The 21,759-nt window shown below is 41.4% G+C and overlaps 3 protein-coding genes across 3 annotated transcripts in view; all 3 read right to left on the bottom strand.

Moving 5' to 3' along the window:
• The window catches only part of LOC138051544 (vigilin-like), a 29,988-nt gene extending 25,552 nt beyond the window's left edge, over positions 1–4,436 (bottom strand). The window contains exons 1-2 of the mRNA XM_068897763.1: positions 4,234–4,436; positions 3,759–4,085 (exon numbers count right to left, since the gene is read on the bottom strand). Coding sequence (XP_068753864.1) covers positions 3,759–4,040 — 282 coding nt within the window. The 5' untranslated portion in view covers positions 4,041–4,085; positions 4,234–4,436. The remainder of the gene's footprint in view (positions 1–3,758; positions 4,086–4,233) is intronic.
• Positions 4,437–6,051: 1,615 nt separating this feature from the next.
• On the bottom strand, positions 6,052–7,473 carry LOC138051542 (serine/threonine-protein kinase mos-like). Its single transcript, XM_068897762.1, has one exon. It carries the CDS (start codon positions 7,471–7,473, stop codon positions 6,619–6,621), a length of 855 nt encoding a protein of 284 aa, XP_068753863.1. The 3' UTR covers positions 6,052–6,618.
• Positions 7,474–13,072: 5,599 nt separating this feature from the next.
• LOC138051541 (uncharacterized) overlaps positions 13,073–21,759 on the bottom strand; it is a 14,421-nt gene continuing 5,734 nt past the window's right edge. Inside the window, exons 3-4 of the mRNA XM_068897761.1 lie at positions 21,575–21,628; positions 13,073–18,943 (exon numbers count right to left, since the gene is read on the bottom strand). Of these exons, the coding sequence (XP_068753862.1) occupies positions 14,801–18,907 (4,107 nt within the window). The 5' untranslated portion in view covers positions 18,908–18,943; positions 21,575–21,628 and the 3' untranslated portion in view covers positions 13,073–14,800. The remainder of the gene's footprint in view (positions 18,944–21,574; positions 21,629–21,759) is intronic.

Here is a 21,759-nt window from a genome sequence, read left to right as displayed (position 1 = left end):
CCGATTTTTTTAAGTGAAGAAACGTGAGGGTTTGTCAATTTTTATGTTTGACCAAACCCATAAAAAAAAGGAGTCAAGCCATTCACGATACTTTGCCATTTAGTAGTTCAAAGCACGCAATTGCTGGTTTTCACTCACATGATCAACAGCAAGGCTGTTGCCTAACAGGAGCCCGGTAGCCTGGGGCTCTCAAAGAATAGCTCTGGGCTCCTTAATTTTTCACACAACACCTTTCACTTCACATGTTGGGCTCCTAAGTTCTCAGCATTTAGTTCTGAGGGCCCCTTTAAAATTTTCTTAGGCAGCAGCCTTGAACAGCCATGTTTTTTAACGAAAACAAAAGGAAGCGTTTGCATAATAATAGAGTTAAATTCCCGGAGGATTTGGTCGGGGCACCAACATGGCCGCCTTTTCTTTGTTTTGGGCACCAACATGGCGGTCGTGACGTCATGTGAAAACCGAGAATATGTGTGAAATCGTGTTAAAAATCAGTTTATAATTCCGAGATTTCTCAAGAACTTCCCATTTAGGAAGATTTTGGTCAAGTGCTACAACAAGTTGCAAAAATAGTGGAGACACTTCACCTTCTTGGAGCGTTATAAATTTACCTATTACCTCTCACACTGCTGCAAAACTTCCACTTGGGCACATGCAGGGCTGGAAATAGTTTTTCTTTATTCACAGGACATATGTCCTTTCAAATCTTCCTTTTGGTCGGACATTTGACAAATTGGACTGGACATAATTTATTGAATGACAACACCTTGAAGAAGAGAACTCAAGATGTGCTGGTGAGATGTTCGGTCATCGTGTCCGATCATAATGTGAAATTGGCCGGACATTTTCAAAATTTGGTCGGACAATGTCCGCTGACCGACTGTTATTTCCAGCACTGACATGTGATACTGTACTCACGGGTCCCACTTCTTTATAAATCAAAATTTAAGTTTAAAAATATTAGAGTACTATACGTTGTCATGTTTACAAACTAACTAAAGTGTCGTGTCTGCAAGTTGCAAGGACAAATCCTTGGCCACCCACTTCTTGTAACACGAAGCCACACATGCTGCAACACAGCATAACCACTAAGTTATGTTTAAAAAACAAGCAGTAGTGTTTTATTGGCATTTTTAGACCCGTTTTTCGAACAACTTCTTAAACAGTCCACAAAAAGCGTGTCCCTCTGGACTTGCAACAGTGGTTCAAATATTTAGAGGGGAATACTAGCACATCAGAAAAACAAGATATGAGTATTCTGTATAATTATAACGAATACTAACGAGGAGTGCTTTATCAGGTTATGACGCTCATGCACAACATAAAAGCGTATCTGTATTTTGAGCAAACTGACCTGAATTAAACCTATCAAATAACTCTACCAAGAGGTACTCGATAAGAATACATGACCAAGATCCTTCAGGACAGGGACCAAAAATAAGAACACTATTTTCCTGCAAAGTGATCTTTATAAAACATCTTAAGAGAGTTGACAGTTTTGACTGTACAAGAAGAACACGTTTTAAAACAATATCTGAAATTGGGCTCATAGTAATACAGGTTTACCATGGCAGCAGCCAAACAAATTCAACTGGAATTGAGTTAACATTGAATAGAATGCACTTCCACTTCATCATTGTCTTGACTTGCTTAATTAATTTAGCCGTACAAAGTATATCAAGATGCTTGATTGACATATTAAAAAATACTCCTACAATTTGCCAAAGTGGGTTCTTAGATCACAAAAGTCAAAGTAACGTCTCTATTATACACCAAGAGCTTGATGCAAAACAAGGAAAGTTCTCACACTGTTTCACAACTAGACATAATATTTTGTTTAACCAATTCACCCCTAAACCGGCCACACTTAGTATCTTAGTATTTTACTCCGTCTAACACCAGACGATTTTACTCGTCAATGGAGAACACCCAGGAGTCAATGGGTCAATACTCGTTAGATATGAAGGGACAGGCCAGCTTGCCGTAGCAAAGGAATAGTGATAGAAAAACAAAGAAAAGTAGACTGGCATAGGGAAACTAGTGTTGGTTTAAATCAGGTTTTCAGAATAGCAATACTGCTGTATTAATAGTTTGGTCTAACTTTGAAATTTAACATAGGACATAGAATAACCATATTCAAAACTCCACAAATTGTTACACAGTACATACTCCTAACAACGTTTACATGAGCAAACCAATAAGTTCCATTTTGGGGGTTGACAAAACTACTTATTTGCAATTTGCTACCTGGGAAACTTTAGCTAAGTGAAAGAATGAAACTGGTTTTGTTATTCAAAAACCTGATAAGCTTTTGTTTCAGTTTCTTCTTGAGTAACACCAAGGCTTTCTTCTGTATTGATGAGAACACTGCCCTGGCATGGGCAATGAAAATGACCAATGCTGAAACTTTGCAACAAATACCCTTGAGAGTATATGGATTAGGTTTTTTCACTAAAAAAATTAATGATGAAAAAATAATTTTAAAGAAATATTAAAGAACAATCCTCTTATATAAAAAAAAAACGAGGGCATTGTAGTGACATTAACAGTCTTATGTGCACATCCGTTTAATTCTCGCATTTTAGAAAGAGCACCTACAGCACATGAAAATTCTGCTGTTACGTCGCTATGTAACGTACACTTCGACCTTCAAAAATTTGCATGAAAACCCATCTACAGCAGTATTTGTAGAATAATACTAACCTCTACATCTGTGTGATACTCAAAAAACAAGGTCAACACATTGTAGCAATTAAAGAAAATGTGTAGCATAATATTTTGCATAATAAGCGAAAATAAAAGTTTTAAATTGAGTCAAACAAGACTTTCTCGAATCCCCTTTGTCTTCTTCCTAAAAATAAGACACAGGCAAGCGTGCCTTCGCCTTTTAGCGATTGAAAATTTGAAATGAACCAAATCTGAAGGAAAACAGCAAATTGGATTGAAATGGTTTTCTAACCCGATATAAACATATACAGTACACGCGGAAGTCTTTTTACTACTGTACTTTAATTAATAGAAGAATTAATCGTAACCAGAATACGTTACTCTGGTAGAACCTACCTCAAAAGGTCTACGAGCAGAGATACATAAGAATGTCAACATTTTACCAACTAGAAAAGCAAGAACGGGAAGACGATCTAAATTATTGATGGGGGGTAGTTACTTAAAAGCTACCTCGGTTTTATCAGAATTTCATCACAAAAAAAACCATTTGGTTTGGGAATAACAGAAAAAGTATTCAATTTTTCAGAAAGTTTCAACTGTGAAGACGATTTTAAAGCCAAAAATAGAGACATTTTTGTGAATCAACAAGAAACACGGAGTTCATTATTGTTGACTGACCGGAAAAATTCGTCTGTAAACGTGGCGAATGTTTCACAAAATTAATGAAACCTCGATCCTGATTTGTCTAACTGAGGAACTAGCTTCCTTTTTACTGTTACAAGAGCCAATGACACGTGCATGCAGAAAATAAATATCTTTCCTTGGATTTCCTCGAAACTATGAGACCATAACGTTCAAAATCATCATTAAATCGTAGAGGGCAAAAAGACACGAACTTTGTATCAATTTCCCTGTGAGGCTTATTCCAAAAGAGGGGTTTCAACCGGGATTTCAATCAACACAAAACAAGTTGTTTTATTACTGATGATCCCAAGGATAAAACCTTAAAGGACAAAAAAAACAATCTGTCTTTTGTAAGAATTTATAGTGAGGTTTCGGGCTTTCCGGGAAATACAATAAATTTCACTTAATACCTGAGTTACTGTTGTCGAACGAATGGGACCAGTCGCTGTACGCCATTTTGATCCGGTGTCGTTCGGAGTAGAATTTTGTACGTGAGCGCTTGGGAGGGGTGGAAAAGCTTCAGCATAAGTTGGTTGATAACCTTCCAGGTCTATTCCGTTGTCTTCTTCATAATGGTTGCTTAAATCAGTCTGTGGTGGGATGTAGCCTCCATCGCTATACACTGAGTCGTGTAGGATTTCCTGTCCGTGGACTTCGCCAGGCGGGAGCGACCCATTCGATATCTTGTCCATATTCTTGAAATCTGGTCCGTTGGCCGGTCAGGATCTACAGTCCCACTAGAGAATGAAAAAGGAAAAAACAGCTGTTTAGCTACAGCGACAAAACTGGAGAAACCACGCCACGAGCGAACTGAATTCTCATCGTGTCTCGTGGTTTTAAAATTCAGTACGAACACCATTTTCATACAAAAAAATTACACTGAACCTGCGACGCAATGGTGACTGTTTCCGATAAAATCAGTCCCTGGATAGATTCCTGGGTCAGTAAGCCAGAGTGACGGCCACAGACGTGAAAAACAACTAACGCTAGTGGCCGGAATGACTTCGCAAAAGAAGCGCAGATCAAAGTGCTCTGTGAAAAAATTTACACGCGCGAGCAACACGGTGTAATGAACAAGGTTCTTTGTCTCACTTCCAAGATGTTACGTCATTCAAGTGGGATCCAATGACTGCGCTGTCAATATTGGTGCACAGGTTTCACCGAGCTACGCATTGAGAAAGCTTGGCAAGAATTCACCTCTTTACCTCGTTTTATCAGCTGTAAGAAAACATTCTACATTGAGCTTCGCCACGTATGTGTTAATTTGGCTTGACTTGAACGTATGTTTTTTTGGCATTGGAATGGTCGAAAATTTTGTCATAAACATCGTTTTACAACTTATATCACATTCATTTGGGAGCTTATTTCAGCGCCGTTTGTTATGATTCCTAGCAACGCAGCCTGTTGCCAGTCAGTTGATCACGTGCATTGCACGGGTCATTAGTCAACGTCCCATCGACAAAACAGAGCATGGGGTTGACAAATTTGCGTGTGGTTCATCAGTAAAATTTTCTTTTCGTTTATGGTTATAATTTGTTCCATACTTTTGACGTGGTGGCAGTCAGTTAAGATACCTGCTGAAATTCAGTCTGGTTACAAGAATTGTATCTCCTAAAAAAGGCCGGGTTAATCGCCTTGAAGAAATAGTAGAAATTTCTTTTTTTGGTCGGTACTACTTCAGCCACTTAGAGCAGTAGCTTAAAGTCCTTTTTGACTGGTTTCTTAATCTAAGGATCTACAGAATCGTAGGAATATTTAACTGGAGAGTTGGAGAAAGAATTCTTGTAAGGAGCACAATTTTGGTTAAAATTCTACAATCGTTTCTACAACAGTAATTCCCTTGTTTGAATTGAATTGTGCTTTTTGGAACAAAAATATATTTCTGGCGACATTATGTAGGTGGCAACGAACTGCAACGGAAATTTGAAAAGATCGACAAGAAAACAGCTGCGAGTAACACCAGGGGTGCCTCCAAAACGAAGACCCGAGATCCAAAACTTAAGACCAATTTAAAACCTACTGATTCAAAACAAACTTCAAAGGCAAGGACGGCTCGCTTTTAAAACGCATTGTGCGAGTCTAAAAAACACAAAGTCGATGGGGTCTTCATCGGAGCGTTTTAGTGTGGGTCTTCGTTTTGTAGACTGAGGTAGGCATTTCTACAAAACGATTTTGTGCTTCTTAGACTCGGACAACGCGTTTTATAAGCCAGCCGTCCTTGCCTTCGTATTTTTTCTTGAATAAGTCGGTTTTTAAATAAGCATTAGATCTTTGTTTTTGGAGGCACCTTACACCAGCCCTCGAAACGAATTTGCGGCTGCCACGAACTGCTGGATTTTATCTTTTGATTGATTGCTAAAATAAGGTGTCATTCAGTGCATGCGCCAAATTTATTATTCTTAAACCGGAACAATCTCGACCCCAGAGCTCTTCTCTTGACTGAGGGAGAGAAGGGCTCTGGGGAATCCTGAAACAAAGTGTCTTCTTGTTGGTTTTCGTGAAGAACAATCAAAAGCGTCTCTAATTGGTGCATTCATGTTAGCATGAGGAGTGAGCAGGCGCCGTAAGGTTCAAATTGCCAATTTTTGGCTATAAAACAACCCTATGGCGCATGTTCTTCCACATAGAGTTCCCAGAGCCTTAGGTCGATCCGAGGCTGTGGTGAGGAGAATGAAACCGCAAGTAAAGTATTAAAATTGCACATTCAAACTTCCTGCCTTTATTGGCGTTTGATCAACCTGTCTCTTTTTTAACCGCTGGCAGTTATGATTTCGGGAACACATATTCATCAAAATTAAATTGATGCCTTAGCTGTGCTATAAAGAAAGGTTGTTTGAAACTCTGTTGAAATTCGCTATTGTAAACAAGAGCAAGAAATATAAAACCATATATCTAATGTGTCACGATTTGAAGAAGCGAATTGAAGTCTCTATAAACTATGTAACTCTGCTATGCATAAAATTTAATTTATGTAATAAATAATTCTCTACCATAAATGTATTATATATATATATACATTATATACAACGATAAACAAATAAATATAATTTCTTTTTCCTCTAATATATAAATTTAAATAATCTTTTACTTAGGTTGTCCATGCATGGAGGGGATGTTCGGGGTATGAATAACGGACGATCTCTCGTGTTCCACCATGACTAAAAGACTTGCGTGTAAGCCTTCGTGTGTCCTGCACTCTGTAACCGGTAAAACTCCTAGGATTAAAAGAAGGATAAATTACTTCAAGGTCCCGTTATGGTCACTGCCTGTTTATACGAGCCACCCTTTCAGCAAGTTCACAATCTCCGGCATTGATGGTCGATCTGACGGGTCACCAGACCATGATGACGTCATCAGCTCCCGGTACCGATTGTCAATATCATTTCCTTCAGGAATCTCTGGGCGCAGATTGCAGGCAACGACGCGAAAAATGACAATTTGGTGGTTCTGTAATTTATATGGTATTTCTCGAGCCCAGAACTGCCACAAGCAGATTCCAAAAGAAAAGACGTCAGCTTTGAAACTTGGATTTCCTCCTTTCAACAGCTCGGGTGCTCGATATGCAAAGGTTCCAGTGAGGTACGATCTGGAAGGTGTGTTTGGCCGTTCCTCGATGATCTGGCAGCAGCCAAAGTCCGCAAGTTTGCAATGCCCGTCGTTTGCAATCAACACATTTGCAGGCTTCAGGTCCAGATGAGCGATTTTGTTCTCGTGAATATATTCCAGAGCGATTGCCACTTCGTATGCAAAAGTCACGCGGCGTTTGAAATCGATCTTTTCATCGGCGTCGTCAAGAACATGCTGTAGATTTCTTGGGCTCACGAATTCCATAATGATGAATGGTTGGTCTTCTAGGCTTTGAGCCATGTTGGCGCCTAACACTCGGACAATGTTTCGATGTTTCAGTGACAACACTTCTTGGTGCACCTCGGCCTGATAGCTTTGCATCGCAGCCTTCCTGTTGCGTGTGTTGGTGTGAAATTTCTTCAGTGCAACCTTGGAGTTCTTGTACGTCGCTTCGAATACAGAGCCAAATCCACCCGAACCCAACAGGCGAATAACGTCAACGTCATTGACGTCAATTCGAGGTATTAGTTGAACTGGTTCTTGATTAAGCATTCTCATTTTTTTCCTCTCTTTGAGCTTGAACAAGCTAGTTGCTTTCACTTGCTCGATTCAAAGCATCCAGAATTCCCGGGTCACAGAATAAGTACAGAGATACAAAGCATACTTCATGATCATTTTGTCGTGTTATATGCAAATTATCCAAAATTTCAAGCGTGCACTGAGGGAATTTAAACGTCAAGGGAATTTATTCAGCACCATTGAATAAAGGGAAGGAAACAATTAAAAGATAAACGAACGACCAGGTCTTCAAGTTCCTTGATTACCAAATATCTTTGCATAATTGGAAACTTATTTTGAAAGCAAAATCGGGTCTGGGTTCATTTTCCCGAAGGCCCAGAGACGTTTCTAGCGTACTGCTGTTCCATAAATTCCTCCGCATCTGCAAAAGGATGACTTTTCAAGACATGGAATTTTTTTAACAATTTTTTTTTCTTCTACAGGAACCAAGAACGGAGAAAAGCTTTTCAGAGAGAGCGCATGATAGTCTCTACAATTTTCGGGCTGGAAGCATTTTCAAGAAACGAGTCCCTGTTATTCATCGCCGCGAAGAAGATCACAAACTGAGAGACGCGCTCTGTAAAGGCGGGGACACTCCAGGCGGCAAGTCGCTGCGAAAGTTCTCTGTGACTCTGGTTTGTACTACTTGCAAAACAAGTCGCTGCGACACGACGCCTGAACACGCAGTGGTCTCGTATGAAGGGTAATGTGAACTGTATGGCGCCCCGGCTCATTGGTTTATTCATATTTTGTCGCAGCGACTTGTTGTCGGAAGTGTACTCTCGGTGCGGCAACGCTGCTTTTGCTAATTTTGTCGCTGCGATTGGTCGCTGGAATACGTGCGACTGATCGCGGCTACAAAATTCTGCAGCAGAGACAATGATTTTCATAAAAGTAACCGTGTCACACAAGGCGAATTGTTGCGGCGACTTGTCCTCGCGACGTGTCGCAGCGACTTATCGCCCACTGTGTCCCGGCCTTGAAAATCATGAAAGATTTGCCATGGTGCGCATGCGTCAAGTGACAGTAATTTAATTGGGCGTTTATTATCACGATATCACTTAGGCCACAGAAAAAAAACGTTCTTTGTGAAAGGAATTTTCAGGAGAAGGGATGATCACTCGCCTCCAACCGAGGTGGCCCAGCTTCTATTCTCAGACTTGACGTCACATGTGGATGGAGTTTGTTTGTTCTCCATCATGCTCAGAGAGGTTTTTCTCCGGTTTCCCAGTTACCCTCAACTCAAAAACCAACCTACGATTTGATAAGAGTTGATTTGATTGTTTCTGTAACTTTTCCACAATTAGTGCCTCCGCGCCAAAATACTCTTAATAAAATTCATTATTATTATTTCATAAAAATTCTTTGACTTGGGCCATTTAAGTTTCGATGAGAATAAAAGGCAAACAGTGGTTACAAACATTTGCTTGAAGTGCACAACTTGAACTGCATTATGCAGTTCAACCAAATGTTTGGTAATGACGTCAAGGCGAAACTTTCCGGAAAGTTTCATGGACAGACGACGTTGTTTGCATCCGCGTTTGCTAGGCCAATGAAAATTCATGGTCGTTTTGTTTATTTGTTCGATAAGCCAATTAAATGTTTTGCATTTTTGTTTATGTTCTGTTTTTACGTGTATTTTTCAAGATCACGTGAAAGTGGCTCTAACATACTCGATTTACAAATGGCAAACAACAATGAAACAAAAGACAATCCTTTACTCCAAGCATTTGAATCCGAGTAAACGCCTCACCGGCCTCTTCTTTTAATTAATCAATTCCTTTCTTAAATGAGGGGTCTCCCAACAGCTCAAGCTCAAACTACTTCCGTGTACAAATATGGGATTTTTTTCTTTCCGCGCTGTACTTTACAGTACGTTTTTCGCCTATCTAGGTAACTCAGTTTCATGAAATTGAAATATCGTTGACATCACTCTGTTGATATAAATGTGCAACCTTCAATCTTATCTTGACTGGATGTCGAAACAAATGGTTCTTGTCACATATAATTACACAGTGTTTGTTAACAAATGTCAGTGATCTTATCTACAACGGCAGCGTTAACGAGAATACCAACAAACAATAGCGCATTCAATATTTTGTTCGATATTTTTCCCGTCTCTACAAATCAACCACGTGAAATGAGGAAAACATTCATTCCACGTTTACACGTCATCGTCGCCGTGTTGGTAGACGAAACTTCAAAATGTCTCTCATTAGCTCCTTTAGTTCACACACCAGCAATAAAATTCTACGTGGCAGCATTGTTATCTGCGTCCCTAGAGATGGTTGCAAACCGCCTACATACGAAATTTCATTGACCGAATGCAAAAGTGCATGGCTGCTAACAATAATTTTATATTTTTGCAAATTCAGGGGCACCCAAAGACTAATTTGTTGTAAAATGTATTATTATACCCCAGTTAATGAAAATAAATGTTAAGGCATTTTCAGGTGTTTTTCAGTGTTGCTGGGAAAACATTATCTGTTCCTTTTTCCCAGCAAGACACACAAGAAATTTCCAAGCCAGCTAGATAAAATTGGTTGGTTTCCCAGCCAGCTGATCAAATTTATTTCTCAGCCAGGAATTCCCCAGGAATTTTTTTTAGTCGTCCTCAGTCTTCAGAGTTTCTACAGCCAGCTCGGGTTGAAATGCTAGAAGAAGTCAGTAATTCCCAGGCAAAACCTCTATCAATAACAAAATTTCCCAGCCAGCTCATGGAAACACCTGTATTTTTGCCAGCCAGCAAGATTCCTCTGGGGAACAGATAATGTGAGGAACAGATTCGTTGGGTGCCCCTGCAAATTAGACTGACCAGCCTCGTTTTATATCCAAACTTCTTTCAATTTTACGCGTGCTAACGGGGGCAGTAAGGCCATTTAAGGTAATTCCCTTGAAGTTGTTCTACTATAAAACTTTTTTGGAAACTTGGCATAATTAACATTCATGATATGAACATTAAAAAAGTGCAATAAAAAAATGGGGTCACCGTGCTTGTTTACGCGTCAGCAGGCTCTTTAAATGGGGTATTTTTACTGGTTGCGCGTTTAAAATTCGAATCACCTTCATACAGAATTAAGTCTTCGTTACTTGAAAGATACAAAATTTTATTTTGAAAATAAAACTTCTTTTATTCACATAAGCAGTATTGCTTCATTTACGTCGTTTTTGATTGCCTGGCTGTGAGAATAGTGCACTCTTTAGGACAGTTCCGTGGTTAGCGTGAAGTCCTCGCCTTGTCAAAATACACTCAGTACGGAACTGTTATCCAAAAAAAATCATGTTCTACTATCAAACTTTTTTTCTTCTTCGAATATGTTCTTTATTAGATTGTTCTTAGCAAATTCCTGTAAAACAAATCGGGGGTCACCGTGCTCGTTTGAGAGAAAAGGAGCATGTATTTCGCTATCGGGCTTAGTTTGAGCATGTTTATACAGGGAAATAGTTATGAAACACTACAAATTTCTTTGTTGTAGGTTTTTGTTCTCTTTTTTGGCCTTGACCGTGCACAAAACACAATAGCTGTTTACTCCGTACTGAGGAACTAACCAATAGAAGCGTGTTGATTACGTAATTCATACATTGTGTATGAGCGCAAAACAAAAGATTGTGAAAGGTCGTGGACTTTCCAACCTAAATCTTGGCATCTTTGTTTGCTCCTTTGATGTTTGCCGAGCTTCCAAACCATTCTCCTCTATTAACTATGGTTTGAGGGAAATCTCTTACGTTTTGTACGCGCACGTGGTCATGAGCGCGCTCTAATGACGCGAGAAACGTTTGCAGTAGGGATGTGCAATTCAATACCAAGGAATTACCTTAACACAGAAACAAAAGAACAATTTCTTGGCGGCCATTTTTGCATTCGGCCAATACTTCGTAAAATTACGTCATTCAACTCTTTTAGGATATAACTTGAACCATAGTTAATAGAGGAGAATGGTTTGGAAGCTCGGCAAACATCAAAGGAGCAAACAAAGATGCCAAGATTTAGGTTGGAAAGTCCACGACCGTGCACAATCTTTTGTTTTGGGCTCATACACTATGTATGAATTACGTAATCAACACGCTTCTATTGGTTAGTTCCTCAGTACGGAGTAAACAGCTATTGTGTTTTATGCACGGTCAAGGCCAAAAAAGAGAACAAAAACCTACAACAAAGAAATTTGTAGTGTTTCATAACCATTTCCCTGTATTAACCATGCTTAAACTATGGATCTGAAATAATTAGTGTCCATAAAACAAAAGAACAAAGCAAACATAACAATTAATTAATACTTAATTAACAAGGCCTAACCGGAATAACAATGGTTCTATTGTCTTCCGCCTTTTTAGTCCAGTCTGAAAGTCTACCGAACTCGCAATAGGCCTTTCTCGATATAATAAAATTCAGCTTGAAAGAGAGGTTTAGAGGACAAAGACAAAGGAAAGTGGATGATATGCAAATATGTTTCATTTTCATTCCAATGTGTTTGTATTGTTTTTGTCATCACTACCTCACTATCACGTTGAAGATTTTGATGTTTCGAAACTGGCCTATTTTCAAGACAAGACACGACGATTATTTTATTCATGTGTCAAGATAATTCTAGCGCGACAAAAAGGCCCTACCAATACACGACACCTAATTCCTTAAAAGTTAAGATTTCTTATGAATTAAAACTACTTGACGTGCACCCTGTACCATTCAGGCTTTCAAGATCTTTACCGATCATCAGCCTTTCGAAACCGACCATAGTTGGAGCAACTCTTTCCTCGAACCGTGGTAACCCAGATCCCAGCTGGCGTGATAGGCTTAGCTGGTGATGCGAATGACGGACTTCAGCCCCTTCTGCGCATTCTCAGAAATTTGAAACAATAACGATCGTCAACGGTTGCAACATACCATTACCGAGACTGTGCAAATTTTTCGCTGTTCTTGGCGCTGACCAAAAGAAAACCGCACTCTGTGGATGAGAATGGTCACGGCCGTCATCACTGGCGCATAAGGTTATCATGATTATGCTTACCGTATTTACTCGATTAAACGCCGCGTTTGTTAAATTTTGCCGTCTCCGATGTGGCGTTTATTTCAAAATCATGTTTGTTGAATCACTGACAACAACTACCGTAGATCGTTTTGTAAATACTATTTAAAACAGAAACGCGTTTAAAGTTCTAGCGAAAGGTCGGCCTCGGTATACCGGCAAAATTCTTGCTGTTGACAACGCAACTGCAGATCGCAAAAATTCTGAAGAATGAGCTGCAAAGTATGACCACTTCGCACTTAAAAAACGTCTTTATATAGGAAAAGAAATTTCCAAAGCTGTATCCTTGCGTTGCAAGTGAGGACCGGGCTTTTCATTGCTTCTGATTTCGACGGCAAACGGAGGAAAAAGGGGACGGCCTCAAATGTTTTGGCATGCAGTGAATGAGACGGATAGTTCGAGACGCTGTGTAAGAGTGGAGGGTCTCTCTTCTCTGCTTCCTCGGTCTTTCTCCTCAACGAGGAAGAAGGTAGAGAAGAGAGACCCTAGAAACAAGGTTGGGGGAAGAGACAAAGTTCCATTTTGTGAGCACATTACGTTACGGTTTTGAAAACAATACTCTAGCTAACAGCAGATCTAGATGCAACCATCTTTATTGTGCACCAAGAAATGTATCCGAAAACTGTAATGTATTTGAAATACACTTTTCGTTTGTCATAATTCCAAGCCCCTTTGGCTCCAAGATTTTAAAAAAATTGACATTAGCGTCATGTTATCATATGCCATTGCTGGTGCATAAAACGGCGCCTAATTTGCGCCATAAAATTTCTCTCAAATCTAATAACAATCAAGTTCAAATAAAAATTATTCCATGAGCCCGAGTTGGATATGAAGTGATAAAATTACCAACGAGCGCGTAGCACGAGTTGATTATAATCACTTCATATCCAACAAGGGCGAATGGAATAATTGTTTTAGTAAATTCTCAAACCGGGTTTTGCCGCCGATTTTTATTTCCACAATTTTACAAAGCGTCCGGAAAGAGCATGTTGGCGCACTATTTTCCATATGACGTAAAACTTCGACTATTGGCTCATAGTCGGAGTTTTTTAGCCAATCAAAAAGCTAGAAATGCAATAGTCGGAGCTGAAAATTTACTAAAATGCAATATTTTAAATGTGTTAAAAAAAGAAACTTTCAATACAAAAATATGTTCGAGTAATACGAAAGAGAAGCTATAACTTTGGTTGTTCGGTCTTGAAACGAAAAATCGTAATGCACTGTATCTGTTCATAATTTATCCCTGCCCACTTTTCTCCTCAGTTCTTTCTGATAGTTATGAATCACAGGGATGGAAGCCTTTCGAATCTGTTACTATTCGACAGTTTCTTACAACAAAGAACCCAAGGCAAGCAAACACTTACCAAAGCCGATCTTTTTTATCTCGAGGGCGAGTTGGCCTTCGCCGTTCACGGCACCACATCTTTCTATTGAAATGTGAATTAAGACTCTCGCGATACCTGAGCATACACAAATACATCCATGGATGATCTAATCCTTGAACAAAGTCCAGCTGTCACCGTACGCTTTTTCTTTTGCTAGGACGGTGCCTACTATTTCAAAGGTATCTTTTTACCGGTTTATGAATATGCGGGAAAAGCAGATCTTAAAGTGTGTTATTAAAATCCAAAAAGAAAATTGGGAGTAACCACGCATTTTTCAAAGATAATTAATCAACCATATTTACAAAAACCTTTTAAATACAAAGCAATGTATGGCGTTCTTTTCCAAATTGAAACTTAACTATCTCTGAAAAATGCGTGGCTACTCCCAATTTTCTTTTTGGATACCAAGAGTACTTGCTGAGTTCTGCTTTCTCGGCATAGTTTTAAACTGCGCAAAAATATCCCTGTATTGTTAAGCACCTCCAATAGGAAACCTGAGTATCTTGAGATGCGTAGAACGTATGCACAGTAACAAAAGTACGCACCGTCCTTAAAATTCCTTTTATCACCATCTCCTTCTCCATCTGTGTTAGCGAAGCCAAATTTTACACAACGACGAATGCGTGATTGTTGCGAGCCTGAGATGTTTAGATTCAACGCTTCTATTACAAATCACAACGCGGCTGTGGACATCTTGAGTCTAGAAAATAGTTTGATTTGCAGCCTCACAGAAACCACTGCTCGGTTATCATTTGCGACCAAAACCTGCGCACTCAGTAGAAAATGTCAGAAATCATTTCTCGTTATCACGTGGAATGGCAAGGGAACACCCAAAACCTCTACCTTTGGTCGTCACAGGACAACCAAGAATCGTAGTCTGACCGTTCGCCGCTTCCTTCGCTATGCACCAATGGCCTGTTACACTGCATGCTTGTCGCATAGCCATAGATACTCTTTTGTACGGTCATTATAAGTGCAGACCAGTGGACCGACCCTCCACCAGTCGGGCGACATCTCCAAAAGAGTGCACAACTTGCCACGGCTAAGTCCATCGTAGCTCAGCAGATACTTCAAATCGTCCTGCATAAAGCTTGTGCAGGTCTCCTTAAGCTCGGGAAACAAAAAGAAATAGTGTTCTAGAAGATCCTGCACGTCCGTGATAAGCATGTCACGAAACTTACGCGATTCGCCAAACACAATCTTGACTGGCACGCACGACGAGTGAGAGGCAATCTGCGCGTCATTTTCTCGCATCATGAAAGCGAGTTTTAAGAGTTTGCATGCGCGCGCACCTAGGGCATTGAGGAAATTATGGATGTTTGGGATGCGAAAACCTGGTCCTTCAGTAAGATGCCAATATCCGGGACATTCGCAGAGAAAATGCACTGCAAAGCCGTCAGTAATCGGGGAGTTTACGAGGAGACGATTTTTGAATGGCGCGCTTTGAAATCCGATGGGGAAGACAGCAAGAAGTCTTGGGCAATAGCAGTCGTCCAGGAGGCTCCCAGCTTCACTGAAAAAAACCCCAAGCCTTACTTGACTGGCTCTTGCTTTGGAAGGCAGTTTAGGACGGAGCTCCATGCTTGGAACATCACCAGCAATAATTGCAGCCTCTTTGCCCAGGGCGTGGCCCCAGGAGCAAAAGTTGTCATCTTGGTTGATGCTATCAAGAAGCGCTGGCTTCTTAACACCGGTGCGTTCACACACGGAGCAAACTACTCGTCTGACGTAACGTAAACCAGGATAACGAGTGTCCACTACCATCTTAACGGCTGTTCTTAGGTCGGGGAGAATGCAACATGGGGTTGATCCTCGGATGATGACCTTCAACTTGTTCTCAAATGGGACACCTTCGACGCTAACTCGGTGTACTTCACGGTTTTCAGCCAAAGGATGAGCTGCTCTTTCTTTGCAGTGCAAAGGACAACCCATATTGGCAATCGAAGTGGTGGCGAACACCATGTGGAAACGATAGAATGTGGGCTCGACAACGAGGCTGTTGGGAAGGCCTCGTTTCTTTATGGCGATGATAAGATCGCTGAAAAACGTCGGAGGAAGAAAACTAAAATGAAATTCGCAACTAATCTGCCGATCGTCACCCATGGGTTGATCGGGCCACGTGTCCTCGTCTGGGCGTCCAATAGGCAACTGAAAAGGAACAAGGTCTTCGGTGTCGGAGATGGGGACACACAAGCCAAGGTTTCTGAACAACGTCAACATGGAAAACCGCTCTCCCTCGGGCACGTCAGGCCAGGTCTTGGCCAGGTTGTCGATGCGTAAAATTCCGTCCATTCCGGAACTTGCGCCCGATTTTGAGCCGACAAGAAGGCACAACTGCGTAGAAACCCACGACGGATCTATGAAAATCACATCGCCAACGTCGGGCATGTCTTCGTACCACAAGATTTCTCCTTGGGAATGGAAATACGTCATAAGCGCTTTGAGCTTGAAGTCCTGCTTCACTCCGCAGCCATTAGCGATCTCCCGCAGGCGGTCATAAGTGAGTAGTGGCCACTTTTTTAACTCAATCTCCGCATTGCACATCTCATGAATGCGATCCCGCACGTACAGGCACTTTTGCGGGATTCGGGAACTGACCTTAGTGTTGAGAAGGACATGGGCACTAGAATACACAGCAACTTTCAGTTTCTGTAGGCTTCCGTTCTTCGAACTGAGAAAGTTCTTGGGAAACTGGCCCTGACAACTCACTTCATAATACCCTATCACGTGAGGAATGCAGGGCTCTGGGACGACAGTACTAAGACGTGGGATGTGTTGTTCCTGGACGTAAAACATCGACCCACCGGAGCCCTCGCAAATCAGGTGCCCCTCACACAGACCACAATGAGGTACCGCTTCCCCTTCAAACTGGCGTTTGTGCTCTCGACGATACTTGCTCAGGAGGATTTCTATGTCTCCACGAATCCGTGTTCGGATTTCCTCGTTGAGCTTCGGGTCGTCAGCATGAGTACCAACGAGAAGAACGTGTGAATTCGGGGCTCTTGAGAAAATAAATTGTAACCACAGTTCTAATCTACCGAGCTGGTTCACCACTAACGACGTTTTGCTGACTGTGTAAGCGCTCATGTCGAAAACGACTTGGTAAAGAGTGTTCTCCGAAAGAAAGAAATGATGACAGCAGAAAAAGTTGTCGTCTCCAGCTAAGTCGAATACTTTCAACTTTAAACGCATCAGATCCATCGATGAGATCTCCACCCCACCAGTCCTTGTGACGTCTCCAACACCCCCGATTCTCCAGTCCTTGCTTTGACTTAGAGACTTAACGAGGGAGGTTTTGCCGACCTCACTTCCCCCCACAATAATCATCTTAATCTGGCTGTTAGCCACTGGATCGTCCAAGAAATCACTAAGAAATTCCAAAATGCTGTCAGTTCCTTTGCTGAGAACATGGCTTGGAGGGAACCTCAAGCGATTCCTCGTAAACCAGAGATTGCGCAGATTGCTCAACAAGCCAAGAGAAGGAGACATCTTTTCCAGCTTGTTGAAACTCAGGTCAAGCGTTTCCAACGAGCCTAAGCATCCAAGAGTATCAGGAAGATTGTCAAGTGCGTTCCGATCGCAGTGCGCAAACTTCAGCTTCTGTAGTCTGGAAATCGTGTGAGGGAGTTTCCGTATCTTGTTTGAGCTTAAGCGCAAACGCTGCAAGCCTTTTAACTCCCCGAGTTGTTCCGACAAACGCGAGACGCCCGACTTGACGACACACAAGCTCTTCAGACTTGTTAATGAATAGATAGTTCCGGGCAACTCAGAGGAACCGAAATCGCAGTTCGTAATGGTCAGAGATTCCAAGCAAGACTGCACGTGCGATAAATCGAACAAAGTCGGTCCGTCAGCGTTTACTATAGTCAGTGATCGCACTGGTAGCATTGGGACGGTCTCGTTCACAAACTTGGCCACGTCTGTTCCCTTTTGACCAATCAAAAGGATTCTACCGAGCGGGCGAGGTGAAGCTGAAGTGTAAAAGAATGTCAACTGTCTCGTGAATTCAGTGATGTCACTGTTGACCACACGTTCAGAATCCTCACAATCATTGACCCAGAACTCGCACACCTTCTGCCAACAATCCGGTGGAGCGGCCATTTCGCAGCCGCTTTCAAGTAGAAAGCGCACCGCTCTTAAGTTGTCCTCTCTAAGCGCGACGTCCAAGGCAGTACACAATTGCTTGTCCTTGGCTGTCAAGTCTATGGCATCCACCAGGAATTCCAGAGAAGGAAGGTGATCGAGTTTGGCGGCGCGGTGAAGCAAGGTTGTCCCATCTTTCTCAAATTCGGGCGAATACGTGGAGAGTTTCATACGATCCATGGTACTCACTATTACAGCGGTATCAAAAATCTGCCTGACTTCATTGTCACATGTGGAACATTCCATGTACCTAACACCGCCCACCTGCTCTGCATACGCGGCCCCTGTCACAGCGTAAACCGGTTTTTTGGAAGGATCTTTTTCGTCCCAGAGTTCGCGCCACTCCGTTTGCGTTCCCACCAAAATAAACGGAGTTATGGGGCAGTTTTGCTGGATTTCTGGTATCCACTTTGTCAAGGCGTTCTCCCACGACGCCAACCGAACAACGGAGAAACAAACAAGGAAAACGTCCGTATTAGGGTAATCATCGGGTCTGATATTATCAAAAGCTGCATGACATGGAGCGTCACGCACATCCAAGAAAATGTGACGCCCACCAATGGTAACCGCGCCCGACCAATGATCGAGAGAGTCCTGGTGCGACTCTATACTTGACACACTTCCCCTCTCGGCCTCGCTATGAATGACTCTAAAGTTTGGATGCGCTGGAACGTAATCAACTCGCATTGAACATTCTTCATTGCTTTTCTCGTCTCCGTTCACAAACGCCTCGTTAAAGTGACCTGTCACCTCGGTAGTTTCTGTCGGCGTTACTTCTGTGGCTGACTGGACTTCAGCGTTCATCAGGGCGACATATTTGATGAAGAGTTCCCGCTTGTCGACATTTTCGTCTCCCACGAGCACGCACTTCACCCTTCTCATGACTTTCAAGGGTTTTAAATTTTCTCACAGTAGCCCCTGTAAGCGAAAAATAAAGCGCTATTGATAAATGGAAAAGACTAAAATTGCAGTAACACATTAACGTTAGCTTATTTTATATTTGTGGCCAGATAACATCGTGCTCTGTTTTGACAGAAGTAAGCCCTTGCGACCTTGTTATCCTAGGATGTGAACAATTCACGAGAATCATTTTAATTTTCAAGCACCGTTCATACTTGGCACCCATGCAAAAGCACCCCGCAGGGGCCCTGCCTCCAGAGGTACTCCGGCTAAGGTACCAATTTGAGCACTTGATCTGAACACTTTTCCGTCGGTTCCCTAGCCTCTGAGTCCACAACCTATGAAAACGTTGACGAATGTGCCGTTTTCCAGCTAGCCGAGGTTTTATTTTCTTTTTGCGTTGTACGGGAAAAGAGACCCCTGCCATGGGTCGAAGGAAGGGTCGAAGCTCACTGTGTTGAGCATGCGCTGTGGTTACTTAGCGACCTAATCCTCACGTGATACTTCATGCTATTTGGGCTCACTTAACAACAGCGGAATTACTGTAAAGGAATGCGCGGGACACAACGGGCTCAAGTTACAGTCAGGAAACATCATCATAAGGAATATGGTTTAAGGAGTGCTGTCCAAGGTTGTGGAGGGCGGTTGGATCAAAGTGAGTTTCGATCCATGGCAGAGGTGTCTTTTCCCGAACTCGTCAGCCCAGGAAACTCAAAAGAAAGAGACCTCTGATAGCTAAGAAGTGTGCCGTAAAGCCGATGACACACGGTTCAACATCCTGCAACATTTGTTGCTCAACAAATGTTGAACAATGTTGCACAGACGAGTTGAACGGAATAGAGAAGGGCCCAGTTGTTCGAAAGCCGATTAAGTTAATCCAGGATAAGGGTAAAGTTCTGTTTCATGTTTCAGTTCAACTTTTTGGTGAAAGTTTCTTTTGCATACTTTTGTTTTTCAAGATTGACTTCTTCTACTGATTTTACCGAATATCACCGTTGAACAGCATTTGGGAGTAAAGAAATAATTTTAATCTCGGATTAGCGTTTATCTGCGTTAACCGGGCCCTGGTCTCTATTTTCGTTCAGCATCGTTCAACAACGTTCAACGTGTTGAATGGCATATTTCAACATTCAACATGGCATGACACACTGTTCAACATTTGTTGATCAACAAATGTTGAACCAACGATTAAATGATATATGAAATGGATCATGTATGAACTGCGGATATGAAATCAAGTGAAGCTATGATCCTCGCAGTTATGAACGCAATATTTGCAATTGCGTAAAGAAGCCTAAAAAAAAATGACCAGCTCCCAACGTCAGTGGCTTCATAGCTCAGTTGGTTACAGCGTCGCACTGGTATCGCGAGGTCACGGGTTCAAACCCCGTTGAAGTCCTGAATTTTTCAGGCTTCTTTACGCAATTGCAAAAATTGCGTTCATAACTGCGAGGATCATAGCTTCACTTGAAATGTTGAACCGTGTGTCACCAGCTTAAAACATGCGAAAATTGAATGACTTATACACAAGACCGGGATAAACATGGTGGATGCAACAAATTATTTTGAGCAATATAGCTTTGAGTCTGAACAGAATCTATTTTTCTTCCCATAACAAAGTAACAGCGTTGAATGGGTTCATAAGAACTATTGGTCTTTTTTCGGCCGCCATTTCAATACGAAAGGAGTCATTTGGTAACTGAAGAAAAAATCACCCATCAATCCATCTAAAATATGTTCTTTATACACAAAAACCAACTAACACATTTATTTTTGAAGAGACAATATTTTTTCACTTGCGACTCATGGATACTTGAAAATTTTGCAGGAGTCAAACCTACGGCCTTCCGATACTTGTTCGGATTCTCTTCCACTGAGTTATAGGGGTAGCAGAACGTTTCGCCCCATAGCGAGCTCGCCCCGTCCGAGTACGCCCCTAACCCAGCACGCCCCCAGCAGTTCGGATTCGACCCTGAAAACTTTTATTTGAAGGTGGCTACGTCTACCTTTAAATATATTACAGAAGATTTTTCGTTACATAGAGGGGGCGATTTCGGTTAGGTTTGCGGGTCGAACTCGAAATGTTGGGGGCGAACTGTCGAGAGGGCGAAACGTGGGTAATTCGTCGTTGGACACCCGTGGGACTTGGTTCAGGTGACAATTTATTGTTCCGCTATACTGCTGACTATAATTGTAGAAACGGTAAATTCTTGCTATTGAAATGAATGAATGACATGAAAAGTGCTAAACGCAGTAGATAACATGAATAGACGACATTTTTTTCATATTAATTTTTCTTCCAAAATTTAGACTTATGTATTTGTGTTTTTAGTTGTTGTTGTAGTCAGCGTGTTGCCTCACGATTTTCACCAATAAAACACAAGAGCAAACATTTATAATTCAGAAATCAAGGTATTCCTGTTTGTAGTAAAAAGCTCTTTTAACTGGCGAGGTGGTGACCTTTGTAACATGAACAATCGATGGGGCCCCAGAGGGCAACTGCTTCAGAAAGAAATAAAAATATTTTCAAGGAGCATTACCCTTTTAGTATACTCAAGTCAAAGCAATTCCACAATTTCTTAAATAAACAATAATATTGTTTTGCAACCTCATTGCCTTGAAACTCTATTCAGTCAATGGAAAACTCACCTCAAATTCATGACTTTGTCAACTTTCTTACTTCACTGAAGATCATCACCTAATCTATTTGAAATAGAGAAAACTAATTATTTAAAACAATTTGTGTCTTAAGTAACTGATAAGTCTGTGCAGGTGTATTAAAAAACCTGTGCGCTTCATTATCATAATATCATTACATGTATCTTATTATGCAT

This window comes from Montipora capricornis, chromosome 6 (genome assembly GCF_036669925.1).
Source record: "Montipora capricornis isolate CH-2021 chromosome 6, ASM3666992v2, whole genome shotgun sequence".
Lineage (NCBI taxonomy): Eukaryota > Metazoa > Cnidaria > Anthozoa > Scleractinia > Acroporidae > Montipora > Montipora capricornis.
The sequence above is the reverse complement of the archived record's forward strand: the minus strand, read 5'-3'. Positions and strand labels throughout refer to the sequence as shown.

Bases quoted from the DNA above. Each gene is read 5' to 3' on its own strand.
- LOC138051542 (XM_068897762.1), bottom strand. From the start codon at position 7,473: ATGAGAATGCTTAATCAAGAACCAGTTCAACTAATACCTCGAATTGAC.